At 46.1% G+C, this 21220-nt stretch overlaps 1 protein-coding gene across 4 annotated transcripts in view; it reads left to right on the top strand.

The window, feature by feature from the left end:
* LOC117679689 (vigilin-like) overlaps window positions 1-21220 on the top strand; it is a 113016-nt gene that overhangs the window by 31290 nt on the left and 60506 nt on the right. For 2 of the 4 annotated variants that reach the window (XM_087893838.1, XM_087893841.1), the window contains exons 2-4: window positions 13582-13661; window positions 14530-14642; window positions 14897-15045. In XM_087893838.1, coding sequence (XP_087749964.1) covers window positions 14567-14642; window positions 14897-15045 — 225 coding nt within the window. In that variant the 5' untranslated portion in view covers window positions 13582-13661; window positions 14530-14566. Of the gene's footprint in view, window positions 1-13581; window positions 13662-14529; window positions 14643-14893; window positions 15046-21220 lie in introns of all 4 variants that reach the window. The other 2 variants (XM_087893837.1, XM_087893839.1) reach the window with 1 other exon arrangement.

Below are 21220 nucleotides of genomic sequence, written 5' to 3'. Positions count from 1 at the left end.
TGGGAATGGAGATTTCTTAATATCCTTCCCCCAGGAGTGGGGAGGGAATGGGGATTTTGCAGTATCCTTCCCCTGGAGTGGGGTGGGAGTGAAGATTTTGCAGTATTCTTCCCCTGCCACGCCCACCAAGCCACACCACACCCACCAAGCCACACCCACAGAACTGGTAGTAAAAAAAATTGGGATTTCACCACTGCTAAATGGGCATAGAGCCAGGGTGGGCGGGCGGCAATTTCCACTACCGATTCTCCCGAACCGGCTGAATACCATCTCTGTGGGGAATCCAGATTCACTTAAACAACCATGTGACTAACAACTGCAGTGATTCGCTTAAGAAATGCGGCAAGAAAAGTCGTAAAATTGGGGCAAAGCTCACTTAACAAATGTCTCGCTTAACAACATAAATTCCGGGCTCAATTGTGGTTGTTAGTTGAGGACTATCTGTATTCCAAATGTTCATTAAAAATAATACTCCTCCTTCCAAACCCCTACTTTTGAATTCCCAAACGTCCTTAAATCTTAAAATACCGTTTTCTGAGGGAGTGGGATTACCAACGGGGCCTTGCCTTATTGAATTCTTGCATTCAGGACAATATTAGTTCAAATAGAGATTGAGATGTATTTTTTTCCCCTGCTTGGATACATTTCCTTGAGTATAATCTCCTTCAGTGACTACACGCTGGTAATTGATGGCGCTGGAGCTAATCAAGATTACCTTGCTAGAGGCCTAAAGTGATTGCTTTGAAATTAGGTTAAGGGCCTTTTATCTTACCCTATTAGCATACTTTAGGAAATGTAATCAGAGTTAGGCATCGGGAAATAAGAGATCTCTGTCCATTTACGTATAACCCAGGGGTCTGCAACCTTAAACACTCAAAGAGCCATTTGGGCCCGTTTCCCACAGAAAAGAAAACACCAGGAGCCACAAAACCTGGGTGGGCGTGGTCAACTCGATGTCACTCACTTCCACCCAGTCACATGACACACACACCTCTCAGCATTGGTCGCTCGGGGAGATGCGTGACTTTCTTGAGACACTAGCTTGGCTGCAGCCGATGCTCTGCGTCGTTATGAGCTCCAGGAGGAGCAGGGGACGTTGTCTCCCCGCCATTGTGAAGCGCGCTAAATTTAAACATGCTGCGCAAGGCGTTGCAAGAGCAGCGAGCAGGCCATGGAGGCAGTAAGAGCACCGGCGTCAGCCGCAGCAGGGCCAGGCTAGTGTCTCGGGGCGGAGAGAAAGTCGCATGTCTCCCCGAGCGACCGAGGTGCACGCAGCACCAATAAGGGCCAGAAGAAGAGGCAAATACAGGGCAGCTTCGCTCCCGTTCTAGAATATGGAGCAAGTCTCCATCCGCCGCTGTCTCCCTTACTTTCTCTGGCGAAGAGTGACTGGGATGGGAGGGCAAGGGGCAGGGCCAGCTAGTGGTGGGATACGGTTTGGCAGGGAGACACAGCAAGGGGCTCAAAGAGCCGCATGCGGCTCCAGAGCCACAGGGTGCCAACACCCAGTATAACCTCTCTTCCTTCGGGGATCTCGAGACAAAATCCCTTCGTATGATTTCCACAATAATCCTTTGTTTGGGCTTGGAATTAGTAGCCCAGTGAGATGGGCTTCCCTAGTTCTCTTAGGCCAGGAGTGTGAAACTCAAGGCCCATGAGTCAGATTTGGCCCATGGGGTGCTTAGATCTGGCCCGCGGGATCGCCCTGGAAACAGTGGACCGGCCTGCGGAACCTCTGCGATCAAAAACGGAGCGGGGGAGGGCCGCAGGCGGCCCTCCGGAGCTCCGTTTTCCCTGGCAGAGGGTTGCAGGAGGCCGTTGCAGCTAAAAACGGAGCTCGGTAGCCCATTTTTCCTGGCAGAGCGCTCAGGCCATCACAGGCGCCCCCGACATGAGTGACGTCAAACTGGCCACGCCCACCCCGCCATGTCCACCCCAGCCCCCTGAGGTCAAACAGAACTCTGATGCGGCCCTCAATGAAACCAAGTTTGATACCCCTTTTCTAGGCTCATCCAAATAGGGTATGGAGGCAAACTGATTGGCCAGATCTGCCCTCTCCAGATTTCAAATCCCAGAATTCTTAAGTGTGGCTGTGCTTGATTGGGAGTTTAAGGAATTGTTTTATTGTTCATTTGTTTTATTAAATTTATATACCGCCCTACTCCCGAAGGACTCAGGGTGGTGAACAGGCACAGAATAAAATACATAAATACAAAAGTTAGAAACAATTTAAAACCAAATTAAATAATTTAGCCCAAGACAATTAAAAATCCCAATAATTTAAAACAAATTAAAATTTCAGTTTAAAAAAATTTAAAAGAAAGGGGAGAAAATTAGGCCAGGCCGGCTTGCTGGAATAGGAGGGTCTTAAGAGCACGGCGGAAAGTGCGCAGATCCGGGATCCTCCGTATCTCCGGGGGGAGCTCGTTCCAGATAGTGGGTGCCCCCACAGAGAAGGCCCTCCCCCTGGAGGCCGCCAGTCGACACTGCTTGGCTGACGGCACCCGGAGGAGCCTTTCTCTATGAGAGCGTACCAGCCGGTGGGAGGCTGTTTGTGGTAGTAGGCGGTCCCGTAAAATGGAATTGGCGGCTATGTTTTTAGCATATATATAAATGGGACTAGATTCGGCCCATGAAAGCGATATCCAATCAATAAGGGGCAGTCATTAGTTTTTTTAAAAAAAATAATTTTTGAACAGGATTTATTTTAAATACGAGTTGAATTTGTTTTGGAAACATATTTAGAATGACCCCTATTGGATAATTGATTCTATTAAAATTATAGGTTGCACGCACATCACTTCATAGAAGGCAAATTAGAATTGAGATGTTTTTCTACAGCAGTGTTTGTCAACTTTGACAATGTTACGACGAGTGGACCTCAACTCCCAGAATTCCCCAGCCAACATGGCTGGCTGGGGCATGCTGGGAGTTGAAGTCCACAAGACCTTTGCAATAGCGATACAAGCTATACCAAGTTATGAATGAGACTCTCCAGTTCCTGCTGGACCTATCCTTCCCCATAGTGGTGTCCTACTTATTTTCATAGCAGTGAAAATAAATCAATAATTGCAGGCGGTCCTCTATTATTTCAATCTTCTTTGTAATTGAAATAATATAGGACTATGAATTACAAATAAGAATTACTTAAACTGGTTTTTATATAAATAAGAGCCTTGGTAGTACAGTGGTCTAAGGCACCCTGTTATTAAGCTGGTTATTAAGACCAGCTGCCTGCAATTACTGCAGGTTCGAATGTCGCCAAGGCTCAAGGTTGACTCAGCCTTCCATCCTTTCTAAGGTAGGTAAATTGAGGACCCAGTTGTGGGGGCAATAATCTGACTTTGTATAAATACACAAAAGGATGAAGGCTATTGCTGAGCACATTGTAAGCCGCCCTGAGTCTCCGGAGAAGGGCAGCATATAAATCAAATTAAAAAAATAAATAAAATGATATGGTTAAAGAGATAGAATTGTGGGAAATAATTGCAAATTGTATTGTAGTTTTATTTGAATTAAGAACTATGTTTCAATGTTAAATTGCTATATTTTTGGGATCTAAATTTGGTGAAGTAATAAGAAAATAAAGATTTAATGAACATTATACGAAGTAATAATAAATGCGGGGAAGTTTTAGAAAGGGAAATAAGATTTTGAAATATAAACATGTGTGGACCTGTATTGTTAATTGCGAGGATTTAGGCTAAGAATTGTGAAATGTATTATGAGTTATTAATTGAATTGAAATTTAAAGTGGGTTAATAGAAGGGTAATTGTTTTGATTAAATAAATAAGAGTAAACTTTTTATAAGATGATAATAGGGGAGATAGGTGATTTAAGATTAAGTATTGTTAATAGTGAGGATTTAGGGTAAGAATTGTGAAATGTACTATGAGGTATTAATTGAATTAAGATTTAAGGGGGGGTTAATAGAAGGGTAGCTGTTTTGATTAAGTAAATTTGAGTAAATTTTTTTAAGATGGTATTAGTTGAGATAGGTGATTTAAGATTAAGAAATAAGTGTTATGGCAAAATAGAATATATAAAATCTTGTTAAAGATGATAAAAAATTGTATAAATTGATGACTGGATCAGGGCTCTGTTCCAAAAAGATGTAATTTGTGTGTTGAGAAAAATAAAAATAAAAAAACTTTTTGCAAAAAAAAAAAAAATTGCAGTCAGTCCTCGACTTACGACCACAATTGCTTAGCCCCAGATTTCCATTGTTCAGCAAGACAATTGCTAAGTGAGCTTTGTCCTTTGTTACGGCCTTCCTTGCCACAGTTGCTAAGTGAGTCCCTGCAGTTGATAAACCGATGACATGGTTATTAAGTGAATCCGGCTTCCCCATTGACTTCGCTTCTCAGAAGGTTGCAAAAGGGGATTGCATAACCCCGGGACACTGCATCCGTCGTAAATACGTGCCAGTTGCCAAGCGTTTGAATTTTGACCATGGGGATGCTGCAACGGTTGTAAGTGTGAAAAATGGTCGTAAGTCACTTTTTTTCCAATGCCATTATGACTTTGAACAATCACAAAACGAATGGTTGTAAGCCAATGACTTACCTTCTATAACGTTCTGATTTTTGTAAAGCAGGAAATCTTTTCTTTCAAACTCCTCTCTCTAATTCTTTGAGGACTGGAAGCTTATGCTACCGTGTTTCCCCAAAAATAAGACCGGGTCTTATATATATATATTTTGACTAAAAGACACATTAGGCTGCATAAACAGAAGGATAGAATCAAGATCACATGAAGTGTTAATACCACTTTATAATGCCTTGGTAAGGCCACACTTGGAACTGCATCCAGATTTGGTGGCCATGATGTAAAAAAAGATGTGAGACTCTAGAAAGAGTGCAGAGAAGAGCAATAAAGATGATTAGGGGACTGGAGGCTAAAACATAAAGGACGGTTGCTGGTATTGGGCATGGCTAGTGTAGTGAATAGGGAAGCGGTGTTGTTGATCTAAAGGTCAGCAATTCAGCGGTTCGAATCCCTAGTGCCGCGTAACGGGGTGAGCTCCCGTTACTTGTCCCAGCTTTTGCCAACCTAGCAGTTGGAAAGCACCTAAAAAATGCAAGTAGAAAAAATAGGGACCACCTTTGGTGGGAAGGTAACAGCGTTCCATGCTCCTTTGGCGTTTAGTCATGCCGGCCACATGATCACGGAGACGTCTTCGGACAGCGCTGGCTCTTCAGCTTTGAAACAGAGATGAGCACCGCCCCCTAGAGTGGGGAACGACTAGCACATATGTGCATGGGGAACCTTTACCTTTTACCTTTAGTCTAGTGAAGAGAAGGACAAGGGGAGACATGATAGCAGTGTTCCAATATCTCAGGGACTGCCACAAAGAAGAAGGGAGTCAAGCTATTCGCCAAAGCAGCTGAGGGTAGGACAAGAAGCAATGGGTGGAAACTAACCAAGGAGAGAAGCAACCTAGAACTAAGGAGAAGTTTCCTGATAGTTAGAACAATTAATCAGTGGAACAACTTGCCTCCAGAAGTTGTGAATGCTCCAACACTGGAAGTTTTTAAGAAGATGTTGGATACCCATTTGTCTGAAGTGGTGTAGGGTTTCCTGCCTAAGCAGGGGGTTGGACTAGAAGACCTCCGAGGTCCCTTCCAACTCTCTTATTCTATTATTAGGGCTTATTTTCCGGTTGGGTCTTATTTTTGGGGAAACACGATCATTGCAAACCACAAGTCCTTTTTCAGATCTTGCAAATGTCCAATGCAAATGTGTGAATGCAGGCCTGTTTCTTCCCTACTTCTGTGCCTTCCCCACTCCCTTCTCTCATCTTTATTTATTGATGGCCCCAGGCTGCCAGTGCTGTCAGGCTGCATCAAGGAGAAGAGATGGCAGCGTCCTTGGCATGCCAGGTGGGAAGGGAAGGGGAGGTGGGAGGGGAGGTCATTGAGAAGTCAGGGTTTTTTTTTTTCCTGGTGGAATACAGGTGGTCCACGATTCATTTAGTGACTGTTCAAATTACAAAAGCCCTGAAAAATGTGACTTACAGCTGCTTTTCACAATTAATTGATTTGATTTGATTTGATTTGTATACCGCCCTTCTCCAACAGGAATCAGGGCGGTGAACAGCCAAGATAAAACAGAGCATACAAAATTTAAAAAACAGTTTAAAAGGTAATTAAATAATTTCAGCCCAGAATTTAAAACAACCCAATTAAAACCAATTTCAAATTAAAACCGAAACGGATGGGATCAAGCCAGCCCGGCTAGGTGAAATAAATGAGTTTTCAGGGCCCGACGAAAAGTCCGGAGATCTGGTATCGTGCGTATCTCTAGGCGGAGGTCGTTCCAGCGGACGGGTGCCGCCACAGAGAAAGCTCTCCTCCTGGGGGTCGCCAGCCGACGGCACCCTGAGGAGGCCCTCTGTGCGAGTGTACCGGCCGGTAGGAGGCTATTTGCCGCAGAAGGTGGTCTCGTAGATACCCAGGCCCTAAGCCATGGAGCGCTTTAAAGGTGGTCACCAATACCTTGAAGCACACCCGGAAGACGACCGGGAGCCAGTGCAGCTCGCGCAGGAGAGGTGTCACATGGGAGCGCCCCGTCGCTCCCATAATCCCCCGCATGGCCGCATTCTGGACCAGCTGGAGCCTCCGGGTGCACCCCAAAGGGAGCCCCATGTAGAGAGCATTGCAGTAGTCCAGGCAGGAAGTGACGAGTGCCTGAGTGACCATGCATAGGGAGTCCCGATCCAGAAAGGGACACAACTGGCGTATCAGGCGGACCTGATAAAAAGCCCCCCTAGCCACGGCCGTCATATGCTCTTCTAAAGATAGCTGTGCATCCAGGAGGACGCCCAAGTTGCAAGCCCTCTCCGTGGGGGCCAGTGATTCGCCCCCAATAACCAGCGATGGCACCAGCTGGCTATATCGGGATGCCGGAAGCCACAGCCACTCGGTCTTGGAAGGGTTGAGTCAGAGCCTGTTTCTCCCCATCCAGGCCCGCACGGCCTCCAGGCACCGGGACATCACTTCAAGGGCATCGTTGGGGTGGTCTGGGGTGGAGATTACGACCTTGGTAGCATCCCTGCGATTGAAATTCAGACGCTTGGCAACTGGTTCATATTTATGACTGTTGCAGTGTCCCGGGTGTCATGCGGGATCCCCTTTTGCGACCTTCTGAGAAGCAAAGTCAGTGGGGAAGTCGGATTCACTTAACGACCAGAGGGACTAACTTTATCAACGGCAGTGATTCACTTGTGGCCAGAAAGGTCATACAATGGGGAGAAACTCACTTTAAGAAATGTCTCACTCAACCACAGAAATTTTGGACTCTGTTGTGGTCGTAAATCGAGGACTACCTGTTCTGACCTAGGCTTCCCAAGAGCATGAAGCTCTTGTCCTTGTCCTGACAAAAACCCCATTTTATGAAGTTACTGTGAATTCCTCTCATTCACACTCAGCAAAGTCTTTCAAGGGAGAATGTACAGTCACAGACCTTATCTGGCTTGGAGAACTGCCGGCTGATATCTTCAAAACTTGGCAAGGATTTTCTGAGGGTCACGAACCAATTAACCGAACTAATTGTCTCCTGCAAACTCCACTCCCCTTATTCTCTTCTTTATTCCCTATGGGAGGGGCCATTCACCGTCCACCTGTGGCTTTACTCCTGAGTCGACCCTTGTTTCTTAGCTGTTCCCTTCTCCTGGCAACTCTGCGCATGCGCACACTGGGAACAGGCTCCAGCTGTTCTTCGGCCCCACTGATGTCTGACTCCGAAGGCAGCTGACAACTGTCGGACAGTCCTGGCTCCATCTCTGCCTCTGACGCAGAGCACTCACCAGAACCTTCCCCAGATTCCAGGACTGGCCCATGTTCCTCCCCAATCTCCTCACTGTCTTGAGTCTACCACCAGCTCCGCTGGCTGCTGGCGGGCCACAACACTACCTGTAGTATATTATAAATGATGAGTTCATTTGTGTCAGCTACCCTGCCCTTAGCTACCTAAGTCCAAGCGGTCCCAAAGATTAGAGCAGGGATCCCCAACTCCCAGGCAGTGGCCCACTATCGGACCATGGCCTGTTTGGAACAGGGCCGCATGAGGGATGTGCTGGTTCCCCCCTCTCTCTCCACCCTCCAGCCGGGTCACAAACCCACAAAGGTTGAGGACCGCTAGATTAAAAGTTCTGTCATAGCTAGCCTTGTGGATCCAGACAATTTTGACTCATTCATGGTTTAGCCAACCCAGTCAATGCAGATAGTCCTTGACTTACGCCCACAATTGAGCCCAGAATTTATGTTGATAAGTGAAACATTTGCCAAGTGAGTTTTTGCCCCATTTTACGACTTTGGTCAAGCGAATCACGGCAGTAGTTTAATTAGTAACGCCGTTGTTAAGTGAATCTGGCTTCCTGGTTGGCTTTGCCTGTCAGAGGGTCACAAAATGGGGTTCATGTGTCCCCAGGGACACTGCAACCGTCATAAATATGAGCCATTTGTCAGGCATCCAAATGTAAATCACATGATCCCGGGGATGCTGCAATGGTTGTAAGTGTGAAAAACAGTCATAAGCAGTGGCAGTATTCAGCCGGTTCTATCCAGTTCGGGCAAACTGGTAGTGGCGGCTGCGGGTGGCTCCGCCCACCCACCTGGACGTAATCACATCCCTTTTATCCACGTTTTTGACGCTCTGCGCATGCACGGAGGTGGCTCACATTTGCGAACCGGTAGCGAAGGTACGTGAATACCACCCCTGGTCATAAGTCACTTTTTTCAGTGCCCTTGTGCCTTTGAACCATTGTAAATCGACTACCTGTATCTGTCCCCGAGCAAACCCAGTTACCTTCAGGTCTTATTTCTGCCTCGATCTGTGATTGTAAAGGCCTCATTACGAAAAATTTCTCAGAGTTTTTTTTCAGGCCTGCATAGTCAGCCTTCTCTCTCTCCCCCCTCCCCCCCAGCAAAGAACGGCATTTGGAAAACAACAGTGAAGGGTAGATTCTGGATTGAATGCATTTTGTAGAAAGGCACATTCCCAACGGATGACATCCCTGGGCAAAAATTAGTGAGCCCTGTTGCATTTTGTGACACGTTCGGCCTCTGCTTCCAATCTCTGAGGGGAAATGAAGCCTTTTGGAGGCTGTCAATCTTTGTGAGGTGTAACTTTCTTGTGACGTTGTGGGGCCTCCCCCACCCCCCATATTTTCAGAATATACAGGTAGTCCCACTTTGTTGAGTGATGGTTTAAAGTTACAGAGGCCCTGAAAAAAAGCGATCGTTTTTCACACTTAACGACCGTTGCAGCACCCCCCACGGTCATGCCATCAAAATTCAGATGCTTGGCAACCAGTTCATATTTATGACAGTTGCAGTGTCCCTGGGATCACGTGATCCCCTTTTGCAACCTTCTGACAACCAAAAGTCAACTGGGCAGGGGTAAAATCCTCCGCGGGTCGCTAGCGGTTCGCTTGCCCACGCATGCGTGGTGTGCACCAGATGAACGCTGCGTGTGCATGCCCAGTACAAACCAGAATATAAATCGTGCGGCACAGCTGATCATCGGAAATACCAGTTCGGACCAACCGGTAGCTTTTTTTTACTACCGGTTCACTGAACCGGTAGTTTTTATCACTACCGGTTCGCCTGAACCGGTAGGATTTCACCACAGCAACTGGGCAAGCCAGGTACCACTTCACCACCGTGTGTCTAACTCAGGGGTGTCAAACTCGATTTCATTGTGGGCCGCATCAGGGTTGTGTTTTACCTGGGGGGGTCTGGCCGACATCACTTGTGTCGGGGGCACCTGTGTGGCCAAGTGCTAAGGCAAGACTTCCCTCAACCCCTCCCTCACTATAATCCTTCCAGTGGTGAAATCCCAATTTTTTTACTACTGGTTCTGTGGGTATGGCTTGGTGGGCATGGCAGGGGAAGAATACTGTAAAATCTCCATTCCCACCCCACTCCAGGGGAAGGATACTGCAAAATCTCCATTCCCTCCCAACTCCTGGGGGAAGGATACTGCAATATCTCCATTCCCACCCCATTCTGGGTATTTGTCGGTTCTCCATACTACTAAAAATTTCCGCTACTGGTTCTCAGAACTGCTCAAAATTTCTGCTACCGGTTCTCCAGAACCTGTCAGAACCTGCTGGATTTCACACCTTCCTTCCTTCCTTCCTTCCTTCCTTCCTTCCTTCCTTCCTTCCTTCCTTCCTTCCTCCCTCCCTCCCTCTCTCCCTCCCTCCCTCCCTCCCACCCTCCCTCCCTCCCTTCCTTCCTTCCTTCCTTCCTTCCTTCCTTCTTTTTCCCTGCCTCCCTCCCTCTTTTTTTCCCTTCCCTCTTCATTCTCTTTTCTTCTTCCTTCCCCTTTTTCCATATTTTTCCTTCCTTGATCTCTTGCCATCTTGCCAACTTTTTCTTTGTCTTTCCTCTTTCCCTTTCTCCTTTCCTGCCCCTTCTTGGATGCTCAAATGCAAAGGGGGAAACATTTCTCCTTTTGTTTTGTTTTTAGTTTGTTTTGCTAGCCCTCTGCCAGAGAAAATGGCAGTCAGGAGGGTCATGCGTGGCCCCCCCAGCAGGGGTGAAATGCTCCCAGTTCGCACCGGATTGCCCGATCCGGTAGCAATGGCGGTGGGTGGTTCGGAGAACCGGTAGCAAAAATCCCTGCGCCTCCCCCCCTCACCATTCCCAGCTGAGCCGCACGATCATCAGAGGCTTTTTTTTTTTACTTTTAAAAGCATTTTTTCTACAACTTCTTCCAATGAAAAAATGCTTTTAAAAGTAAAAAAAAAAAGCCTCTGATGATTGCGTGACTCAGCTGGGATCGTCAGAGGCTTTTCAAAGCATTTTTTTCTGCAACCTCTTCACTGAAGAGATGGTAAAAAAAATGCTTTGAAAAGTCTCTGACGATCCCAGCTGAGTTGCCTGATCATCAGAGTGGCATTTTTTAAAAAGCCTCTCTGACGATCCCAGCTGAGTTAACCTGATCGGCAGAGGCTTTTCAAAGCATTAGAAAAAATGCTTTGAAAAGTTTTTTTTTTTAAAAAATCAAAGTTGGCCACGCCCACCCAGTCACATTACCCCCCCCCAAGCCATGATCACAGAACTGGTAGTAACAAATTTTACATTTCACCCCTGCCCCCCCAGGCCCTGTTTTCGGCCTGGACGGCCTCCTGCAGCCCTCTGCCAGTGAAAACAGAGGTTGAGGGGATGCGTTTTCAGCCTAGGCAGCATCCTGCAGCCCTCTGCCAGTGAAAACGGAGCTCGTGTGGCCCATCCTTGCTCCGTTTTCACCGACAGAAGCACCATAGGCTGGTCCTTTGCTGTTTCCAGGGCGGCCCTGGAAACACCCCGCAGACCAGATCCAACCCCGTGGGCCTTGAGTTTGACACCCATGGTCTAACTTAACCAATGCAAAATTTACCATGTTTGGTGGCTTTGCCCAGAAATAAACAAATATTGGAAAAAAATAAAAACATGGATAGTAGAAATAATAGACCAAGAAATTGAATTAGAACCAGAAGTTTTCCTATTAGGCATGATAAAAAGGAATATTAGAAAAGACATAAAATATTTGACACTACACATAATTACGGCGGCCAGACTGGCTATAGCACAACTGTGGAAAACAGATCGTATGCCAACAGATCAGGAAAATCTACACATGCGCAGAAATGGATAAATTAACTCTTGAATTAAAAGACAAGGAAGACTCGAAATATTTTATAGTATGGAATAGATGGTATAAGTGGATAAACCAAAGGGAAAAAAGGGTAAAGATAAAAATTAGGGGAAAGGCAAGTAATAATAATAAAAAAAAAGCACCGTCAGATAGATAGAATAGGTAAATAAGTCACTATTTGTATATATGTGTTTATATAATCAAATGTATTTAGTATGTTAGTGTAACTGTGGATGTAAAATGTAAATTTTATGAGTGAGAAAATCTGCGTATTTTCTCTTTTTTTTTCTCGTTAATATTTTTAAATTCAATAAAGTTTGTTTTTTAAAATTAAAAAAAAACCCAATGCAAAAATTGACTGAACAACTGTGGCAAGAAAGATCGTAAAACCGGGCAGAAGCCACTTAATTAATATCTCACTTAGCAACAGAAATTTTGGGCTCTATTGTGGTCGCAAGTCGAGGGCTACCTATACTTCTAGTTTACACACTTTGCTTTAAAAACTGTTGATTTCAGGCTGTTGTCCCTTGTGCGACATCTCTTCCCCTCCCCCTCAATCCACCAAGGTGTTTCCCCCCCCTCAAAAAAATCTCTTTCTCTGCCTCTTCCTTTTTTTTTTTAATCTACGTCCTTAATGTGGATTAGAAAGAGCCACCCAAAGGATCTACAGTGGGGTCTCTCTGTGAAGTTTTCGAAAGATGCCCTAATTAATTCATGAGCCATGAGCCGAACTTCAAAAGAAATACAGTCATTTATTAGGAGCACCATTTCGGCAATATTCGGATGCAGTTAGAACTAATCCCACGTAGATTTACCTTCCCCTATGACCCTGTCTCTCCCCTCCTCTCTGGCCATGTCATAAATCACATTCTCCAATTAACCACTTTGGCTGGCTGTGAAATCCAACACCCTCCTGATTGCGGTCAGGAAGAATGTATGGAATGCACTTCAGTTAGGGAAATCAATCAGCTCTATCAGTTCTCCCTCCCTCCTGCTCATGGCAACTTGAAAGCTTTGCAAGTTGACGCTCTCTTTTACTTAAGCATATTCCACGATTGGAAATGTCTTCGTGAACCGAGTATGTATGCTCATGTGTACTTCTGTGTGTGGGTGTGTGTTTTGTTCGTCCTGCAATCCCCCACCTCACCCGCAACCATGCCACTCGACTCAGGGTTGATGGGAAGGCGAGAGCCAAGTGTGATTAATTCCTGGTGGCCATAAGAGGCTTTCTCTCAAATCCTCAACGTAGTTTGGCGCCTAGGAAGCTTAGCGGTGCTTTTGCTTTAATAAGAGCCGGAAAAGAGAAAAGATGGCATGATGGACAAAGAAAGGGTTTGACGTCTGATTAGAGAGGAGACCCAGCTTATTCTAACGGTGCAAATATTACTAGCGTTCTCCTACTTGGCACCCTCTGAGTATATAGATGATGTAGGGTTTTGTCTATACCCGTGATGGCAAACCTATGAAACGCGTGCCACAGGTGGCACACATAGCCATATCGGTGGGCACACGAACTCAGCTCTGGCATGCCGGCCAGCTGATTTTCGGGCCTTCTGGGCCCGCTGGAAATAGGGAAGCAGTCTATTTCCTGCCTCCGAAGGGCCTTGGGGTGGTGGGGAAGGCCTGTTTTTCTCTCTTCCCCGGCCTCCAGAGCCTTTCTAGGAGCTTGGGGAGGGCGAAAACGCACCCCATCCCCCCGCTGTGGTGTAGGAGGCCAAGTAGGCCATACCCATTCAGCAACCAGGCAGAGAACCAGTTTCTAAAAATTTTGAATCCCAGCTCTGGATAGATGACACACTCCCCTAATCTTGAAATACGTCTTCCATTGCTATTCTGGTTACCTGTGAATATCTTCCTTTGGGGCTGGGGGCTTCTTGCACTGGAATGGGGGGCATGTTTCATCCTAAAACGATGGTATTCAATTCTCCCGGCAGGACCAAAGCTGCTGTCACGCTGAAGCGCCACAGGTAGCCTTGCTTCGGACGGACCTTTCCGGCATTTGACCATTTTGCAGGTAAGCCCAAGAGGAACGTCGTGCTTTTGCCAACGGAGTTAGTAAGAGTGGGCGGCCTGCACAGCATTGAGTATTGTGCCAGGATGTAAATTTGACGGAGGAGTGAGTGGGATCTCTGGACCGGGATTGCTTGTTGTAAAAACGAGGCCTTGGGCAAGGCTGAAGAACACGTTTGAAGTTGGGATCGATCCATGCTTGATCATTTAGCAGAGCTGAGCTGGCATCTTGTGAGGAAATGCCAGCCCTCCTCAGGGTTAAATAATGCCAAGGCCAACTCTGACCTTTCTTTCTTTCTTTCTTTCTTTCTTTCTTTCTTTCTTTCTTTCTTTCTTTCTTTCTTTCTTTCTTTCTTTCTTTCTCTCTCTCTCTCTCTCTCTCTCTCTCTCTCTTTCTTTCTTTCTTTCCTTCTTCCTTCCTTCCTTCCTTCCTTCTTCCTTTTGTTCCTTTCTTCCTTCCTTCCCCTCCTCTTCCTCCTCCCCCTCCCCTTCCCTCTTCCCTTTCTTTCTTTCTCTCTTTCTCTCTTTCTCTTTTCCATCCTTCCTCTCTCTTCTTTCTTTCTCTTTCTTTCTCTCTCTCTTTCTCCTTCCTTCCTCTCTCTTCTTTCTTTCTTTCCTTCTTTCCTTCTTTTTTCCTTTTCTTCCTTCCTTCCTTCCCCTCCTCTTCGCCCTCCCCCTCCCCTCTTGTCTTCTCTTTCTTTCTTTTTGTTTCTTTCTTTCATTCTCTTTCTCTCTCCTTTCTTTCTTCCATCCATCCTTCCTTCCTCTCTCTCTCTCTTTCTCCTTCCTCCCTCCCTCCTTTTCTTCTTCTCTTCCTCCTCCCACCTCCCTCCCTTCTCTCTTTCTCTCTCTCTCTCTCTCCCTGCTCCCAGTGGAATATCGGAAACGCGCAAATCTGGGTTTGAAACAATGAGTTCGGTCGCCGTGTTAACACCTGAGAGCTTTGCTGAGCACCGCAGCGGCCTGAGGGACGAAGAATCACGAGGTGAGAGGGTCTCGCCGGTGGAGGATGCTGGCGCAGGAAGGACATCCTCACGGCCAATGAGAGGCAAAACCGGTCATGAGTCACCTTTTTTTCAGTGCCGTCGTAACTTCGAACGGTCACTAAATGACTGGTTATACATTGAGGACTACCTATAGTATGTAATTGAACTTCACTCAAAGGAGCCGTTGCCTTTATACATTTCTCTCTTTCTGTTCTTTTGATACTGGTTTCCTCGTGGTTTCTGCTCCAAGCAGGTGGTGTCCCAGAAGATGAGGCCTACATCCCCACTTATTTGGAAGCTTTCCCACCGCTCCCGGAAAAGGGGGCTCCGGGGGAAAGATCCAGTGAGTTCACAGGAGTATGGAACAAAATTCGGCCTATCAAATCTTCGGTCATCACCCAGGTGAGCTCACGGAGGAGGTGCGTGCGGCACACAGTGTGGCATGATCCAAGGGTGGTACTCACTTACTTTCACTACTGGTACACAAATGTGAGCACCCACTTTGCTCACATGCGCCACTCCGTGCATGCGCAGAGTGTCAAAAATGGGACGTGATGACGTCCAGGTGGGTGGGCGGAGCCTCCCACAGCAGCCGCTACCGGTTTGCCCGAACCGGATAGAACCAGCTGAATACCACCACTGGCATGAGATCTCTCACAGAAAAGGAATGTGTATGGGTTTGGAAGCAACCTTTGCCAGTCTGGTTTCCTCCCAAGCGCCTGGACTTCCATACTCAGAATTCCTCAGGCAGCATAACTATGGCTGAGAATTCTGGGATTCCCAAGCTTAGGTAAGGTTGGTCCAGGAAAATGGGGAGTCGGTGGGGCATATCCTGAGGGTAACGAAGCCATTTGCGCTGGCTTTTGTGGAGGATTGAGAATCCGTTTGGGTCCGAACGCTGCTGGGATGCTGGCGTAAATACAGCGGATTCTGTTTTTATCAATAAAGAAGAATATTTGTAGCTCATATTTGAAGCGAGGAATCCTTGGTGCTCTCCGAGCTTGGTTGTTTTCTTGTAGACGTTTCATGACCCAACCTAGGTAACATCATCAGTGCTAATGCAGCGCAGGTTAGTGACTAGCACGGATGATGTTACCACTAGTTTGGGTCATGAAATGTCTGCAAGAAAACAATAAGCTCAGAGAGCACTTTAGTCCTCCTTTCCTCCTCCTTCTCCTCCCCTCCTCCTCTTCCTCTTCCTCCTCCTCCTCCTCCTCCTCTCCACAAACCCAACTCCCTTCTCACACTGAAAATGTTACTGTGGTGGCCCGCCAGCGGCCTGCGCGGATCGTGGCTGATCCCGACGAGGAGGAGGCTGGTGTGATGTCACGCCAGCAGCCTGCACAGCCGGCGCTCGCGTCGGACAGCGAGGAGGCTGAAGAGGATGTGGTGCCAGAGGCAGAGACTGTCACTGCGTTTTTGTATTTACCAGCAGAGCTCATTATTTCTGGACTGTCAGACTTTCCATAGCTTGCCACAATTTCTTATCAGTAACTGATACTACGTATATCCGCATTCCTTTATTTCCACTTCACACACTTTTCTTTCTTCTCTTGCCAAGAGAAGTCCGGCTACTGAGAAGTAGCCGATAGAAACTTTGCAAAAAATGTAACAATTAAATATTTAGATAGTTAGATGTTTTATTTTCTTTACAATAAATATGAGTTTATTAGAAGATGTATTCCGGTTTTATTTTTCAAAGTATACACAAGGAGAATGCCACGATCCAGGAAATTGCCCCAGGCAGGTAACAGGGCTAATTGCCTCTGACAGAGACTCAGCCAGGGCCTTCAGAATCTCCAGAGGTTCCTTCAAGTGGAGAGAGCAAAGTGGAGGAGCCTCTCCTCAATGCTTGAGCACGCAGGGCTGCCAAAAGGCAGGGAGTGGCTACTCAGGAGGAGGAGGTCTCCTTGAGAGTAAGGCTTGAGGATAATTGGCCACTCCCTTAGCCTATTTAAGTCACACGCCTTTAGTAAGTTTCTTGCTGGAAACAACTTGTAATTATCATCAGAGCATTTTTGGAAAAGTCTTATCTTGCTTTTTGGGCTCGTTGCCAACCTTTGCTGGAGTTTGGTTTTATTTATTTTATTTATTTATTATTTTATTCATTAAATTTGTATACCGCCCTTCTCCTTTCGGACTGAGGGCGGTGAACAGCCAAAATAAAAACATTTGTACACAAAAGTTAAAATAATTATTTAAAACTAATTAAATAGAATTTGGCCCATAATTTAAAACATATCAATTAAAATCAATATCAAACGTTAAAACCAACATGGAATCAGGCCAGCCCGGCTAGCTGAAAAAAATAGGTTTTTAGGGCCCGACGAAAAGTCTGGAGGTCTGGGATCACTCATATCTCTGGAGGTAGATCGTTCCAGAGGGTAGGTGCCACCACAGAGAAGGCTCTCCCCCTGGGGGTCGCCAGCCAACATTGTCTGGCTGATGGCACCCTGAGGAGGCCCTCACTGTGGGAGCGAACCGGCCAGTGGGAGGCAATTGGTGGCAGAAGGCGGTCCTGTAAGTACCCCGGCCCTAAGCCATGGAGCGCTTTAAAGGTGGTTACCAACACCTTGAAGCGCATCCGCAAGTCCACTGGAAGCCAGTGCAGCTCGCGCAGGAGAGGTGTCGTGGGAGCGCCCCGTCGCTCCCATAATCCCCCGCACGGCTGCATTTTGCACCAGTTGGAGCCTCCGGGTGCACCCCAAAGGGAGCGCCATGTAGAGAGCGTTACAATAGTCCAGCGTTACAATAGTCCAGACGAGAAGTGACGAATGCTTGAGTGACCGTGCGTAAGGAGTCCCGATCTAGAAAGGGGCGCAACTGGCGTATCAGGCGAACCTGATAGAAAGCCCCCCTGGTCACAGGTTTATTCTTGCTACTTAATAAATTTGATAAGGACCGTTGGTGTGTGTCTATATCCTCGGGAATCCGGAGCTGGGGCAGACCAGTTACCTAGTTTGGGTCGTGAAACATCTGCAAGAAAACAATAAGCTCAGAGAGCACCAAGGATCCCATAATCCTCCTTTCCTCCTCCTCCCCCTCCTCCTCCCCCTCCTCTCCACAAACCCTATTTATTATTTATTTAGTTATTAGTTCAATTTATATGCCGCCCTTCTCCGGAGACTCAGGGCGGCTTACAATGCATTAAGCAATAGCCTTCATACTTTTGTATATACCTCCTTAGTAGGGCTTTTTGCCCCCCCGCCCCCCCCAAGCGGTGTTCTATTTTATACAAAGTCAGCTTATTGCCCCCACAAACCGGGTCCTCATTTTACCTACCTCGGAAGGATGGAAGGCTGAGTCAACCTTGAGCCTGGTGAGAATTGCACTCGCAGTAATTGCAGGCAGCTGGCAGCTAAGTGCTACTTTAACAGCAGTTTTAGTCCGCTGCGCCACCAAGGCTCTTCTCGCACTGAAGCTGTTACCTAGTTTGGGCCATGAAACATCTGCAAGAAAACAACCGCCAAGTTCAAAGAGCACCAAGGAATTCCCCAGAGTCTGTTTTATTGTCGGGATGTCTTGGGTTAATGGTATTGTTGGGAGACCGGGAAGAAAGAGAAATTGGGTCAAACCATTTGAGAGCCACTGGTCTGGAAAATTAATCATAAGACGGGGAAATGAAAAGACAGAATTGCAATATCCACACCCACACCCACACACACACTTTGTTTAAAATCTCTAGATTGAATTCTGCTTAGAAAGAGAGACAGGAATTTGGGGCATGGGCTTTTTGCATCCTGGCTGTGATAACCGGGGAATTTAGTCTGGAGAAACTTTTCTCAACCTCTGCAACTTTAAAATGGGTTGACTCCAACTCTGGTGACCACCCCTACCCCACCCTGGGCAAAAAAGACAGTGTTCTGGATCAATTATTTTGGCATGATCCATAGAATAGAATAGAATAGAATAGAATAGAATAGAATAGAATAGAATAGAATAGAATAGAATAGAATAGAATAGAATAGAATAGAAATATTAGAGTGCGCCGAAATGAATAAGCTAACATTAGAACTTAACGAAAGAGAGAACACGGAGTATTATAATGTGTGGGAACTGTGGTACGAGTGGATAGAGAAAAGAAACAAAAAGTGAAATTTGAGAAGTATTAAGGTTAACTAATAATGATCATAAAGATTTAACTATCACCATGTACATTACTGAACTAAGGTTGCAATCTATGTAAATAACAAGTAAATAACATATATATAACTGTATATAATTACTTGTAATAATACCCAAATTATATACAAGCAAAGATACAATACTATGTAAATAATATGTAAATAATTTAACACCATGGAACCGAAAACGTAGAATTGTATTTCTATATTTTCACGATAAAAATCAATAAAAAAAAAAATAGAATAGAATAGAAGAGGGGAGGGGAGGAGAATTTTTTTTAAAAAAAAATTTGATTTATATGCCGCCCTTCTCCGGAAACTCAAGGCGGCTTACAATGCGTTAAGCAATAGCCTTCATACTTTTGTATATTTATACAAAGTCAGCTTATTGCCCCCACAAACTGGGTCCTCATTTCACCTACCTTAGAAAGGATGGAAGGCTGAGTCAACCTTGAGCCTTGGAGGGATTCGAACCAGCAGTAAATTGCAGGCAGCTGTCTTAATAACAGGGTGCTTAGACCACTGTACCAGCAAGGCTCTTGAATGAAGTGAAGTGAAGTGAAGAATTTGTCTTTGGGGCATATGCTCTCGAAGTACATAAAAAGACAAGATACATTCATCAAGAATCATAAAGTACAACATTTAATGGGAGTCATATGGTACAAATAAGCAATCGAATCATACAAGGAAACAATATACCGTATTTTTTGGAGTATAAGACGCACCTACCTTTTTTATTTATTTATTTTATTTATTTATTTATTGGTTCGATTTATATGCTGGTCTTCTCCGGAGACTCAGGGCGGCTTACAATGCGTTAAGCAATAGCCTTCATACTTTTGTATATACCTGCTTAGTAGGGCTTTTGGCCCCCCCCAAAGCGGTATTCTTTTTATACAAAGTCAGCTTATTGCCCTCACAATCCGGGTCCTCATTTTATCTACCTCGGAAGGATGGAAGGCTGAGTCAACCTTGAGCATGGTGAGATTTGAACTCTTAATTGCAGGCGGGTGGCAGCTAAGTGCTAATTAACAGCACTTTAGTCTGCTGCGCCACCAAGGCTCTTGTTGGTGAGGAAAAGAAGAAAAAGAAATCTCCCTCTGCCTTTGCGCAATTTTGCCTCATTACAGCAAACAGCCTGCTTTACTTTCATTTTCGTTTTCAGCATAGTTTGATTAGCACAAGGGGAAAAAAAATATGTTCCAGCAATTTACCTCTTTGCAGCAAGCAGCAGAGCCCTGCGCAAAACAGCTGAGAGCAAATCAGCTGAGACTCGGGAGGCCGATCCAATCAACTTGTGCTAATTAGGCTGTGCTGAAGCTGAAAGGAGCTGTTTTTTTCTTGCTGTTTGCTTGCAAGGAGGTAACTGCTGCGAGGCAGAGGCCAAAGGGTGGGGGGCCAGTGGTTGGGCGGGGCTACATTCGGTGTATAAGACGCACCTAAATTTTCACCCCCTTTTAGGGGGGGAAAAAGTGTGTCTTACACCCCAAAAAATACGGTACATCATAAGGATACAACAATAAGTTACAGTCATGCAGTCCTAAGTGGGAGGAGATGGGTGATAGGAACGATGAGAAGATTAATAGTAATAGTAATGCAGGCTTAGTGAATGGTTTGACAGTGTTGAGGGAATTCTTTGTTTAGCAGAGTGATGGCGTTTGGGGGAAAAAACTGTCCTTGTGCCTAGTTGTTCTGGTGTGCAGTGCTCTATAGCGTCGTTTTGAGGGTAGGAGTTGAAACAATATATGTCCAGGATGTGAGCGATCTGTAGATATTTTCACAGCCCTCTTTTTGACTCGTGCAGTATACAGGTCCTCAATGGAAGGCAGATTGGTAGCCATTGTATTTTCTGCAAAATAACAGAGTAGGAAGGGACCTCGGAGGTCTTCTAGTCCAACCCCCTGCTCAAGCAGGAGACCCTGTACCATTTCAGACAAATGGCTGTCCAATCTCTTCTTAAAAGCCTCCAGTGATGCAGCACTCCACCAACTTCCGGTTATTTGTTCTCGCTGTTAGGAAGTTTCTCCTTAGTTCTAGGTGGTTTCTCTCCTTGATATGTTTCCATTGCTTCTAGTTCTGCTTTCAGATTCCGTGGAGAATAGGTTTGTGGCAGCCCCTTAGGATTTCCCTTAGGATCCAGCAAGGGCGTCTGGAAATGTTATAGCGCAGGGGTGTCAAACTGAAGGCTTGCGTCTTGCGCATCTGGCCCGTGGGGTGCTCAGGTCTGGCCTGCAGAGCCGGCTTAGAAACAGCAAAGAACTGGCACGCGGTATCTCTCCCAGTGAAAATGGAGACTACGCTCTGTTTTCGGCAGCGACAGTCTCCTGCAGCCCTCTTCCAGCAAAAATGGAGCTTAGGGGGGTTTGCGTGCGGCCTCCCGGGGCTCCGTTTTTGCTGGAAGAGGGCCTTGGTAGCGCAGCAGACTAAAGCACTGTTAAGTAATTGCTGCCTGC

The sequence above is a fragment of the Pantherophis guttatus genome, chromosome 4 (genome assembly GCF_059756535.1).
Source record: "Pantherophis guttatus breed Tessera chromosome 4, ASM5975653v1, whole genome shotgun sequence".
In the NCBI taxonomy this organism is placed as follows: Eukaryota; Metazoa; Chordata; class Lepidosauria; order Squamata; family Colubridae; genus Pantherophis; species Pantherophis guttatus.
This window is presented reverse-complemented; position numbering and strand designations above follow the sequence as displayed.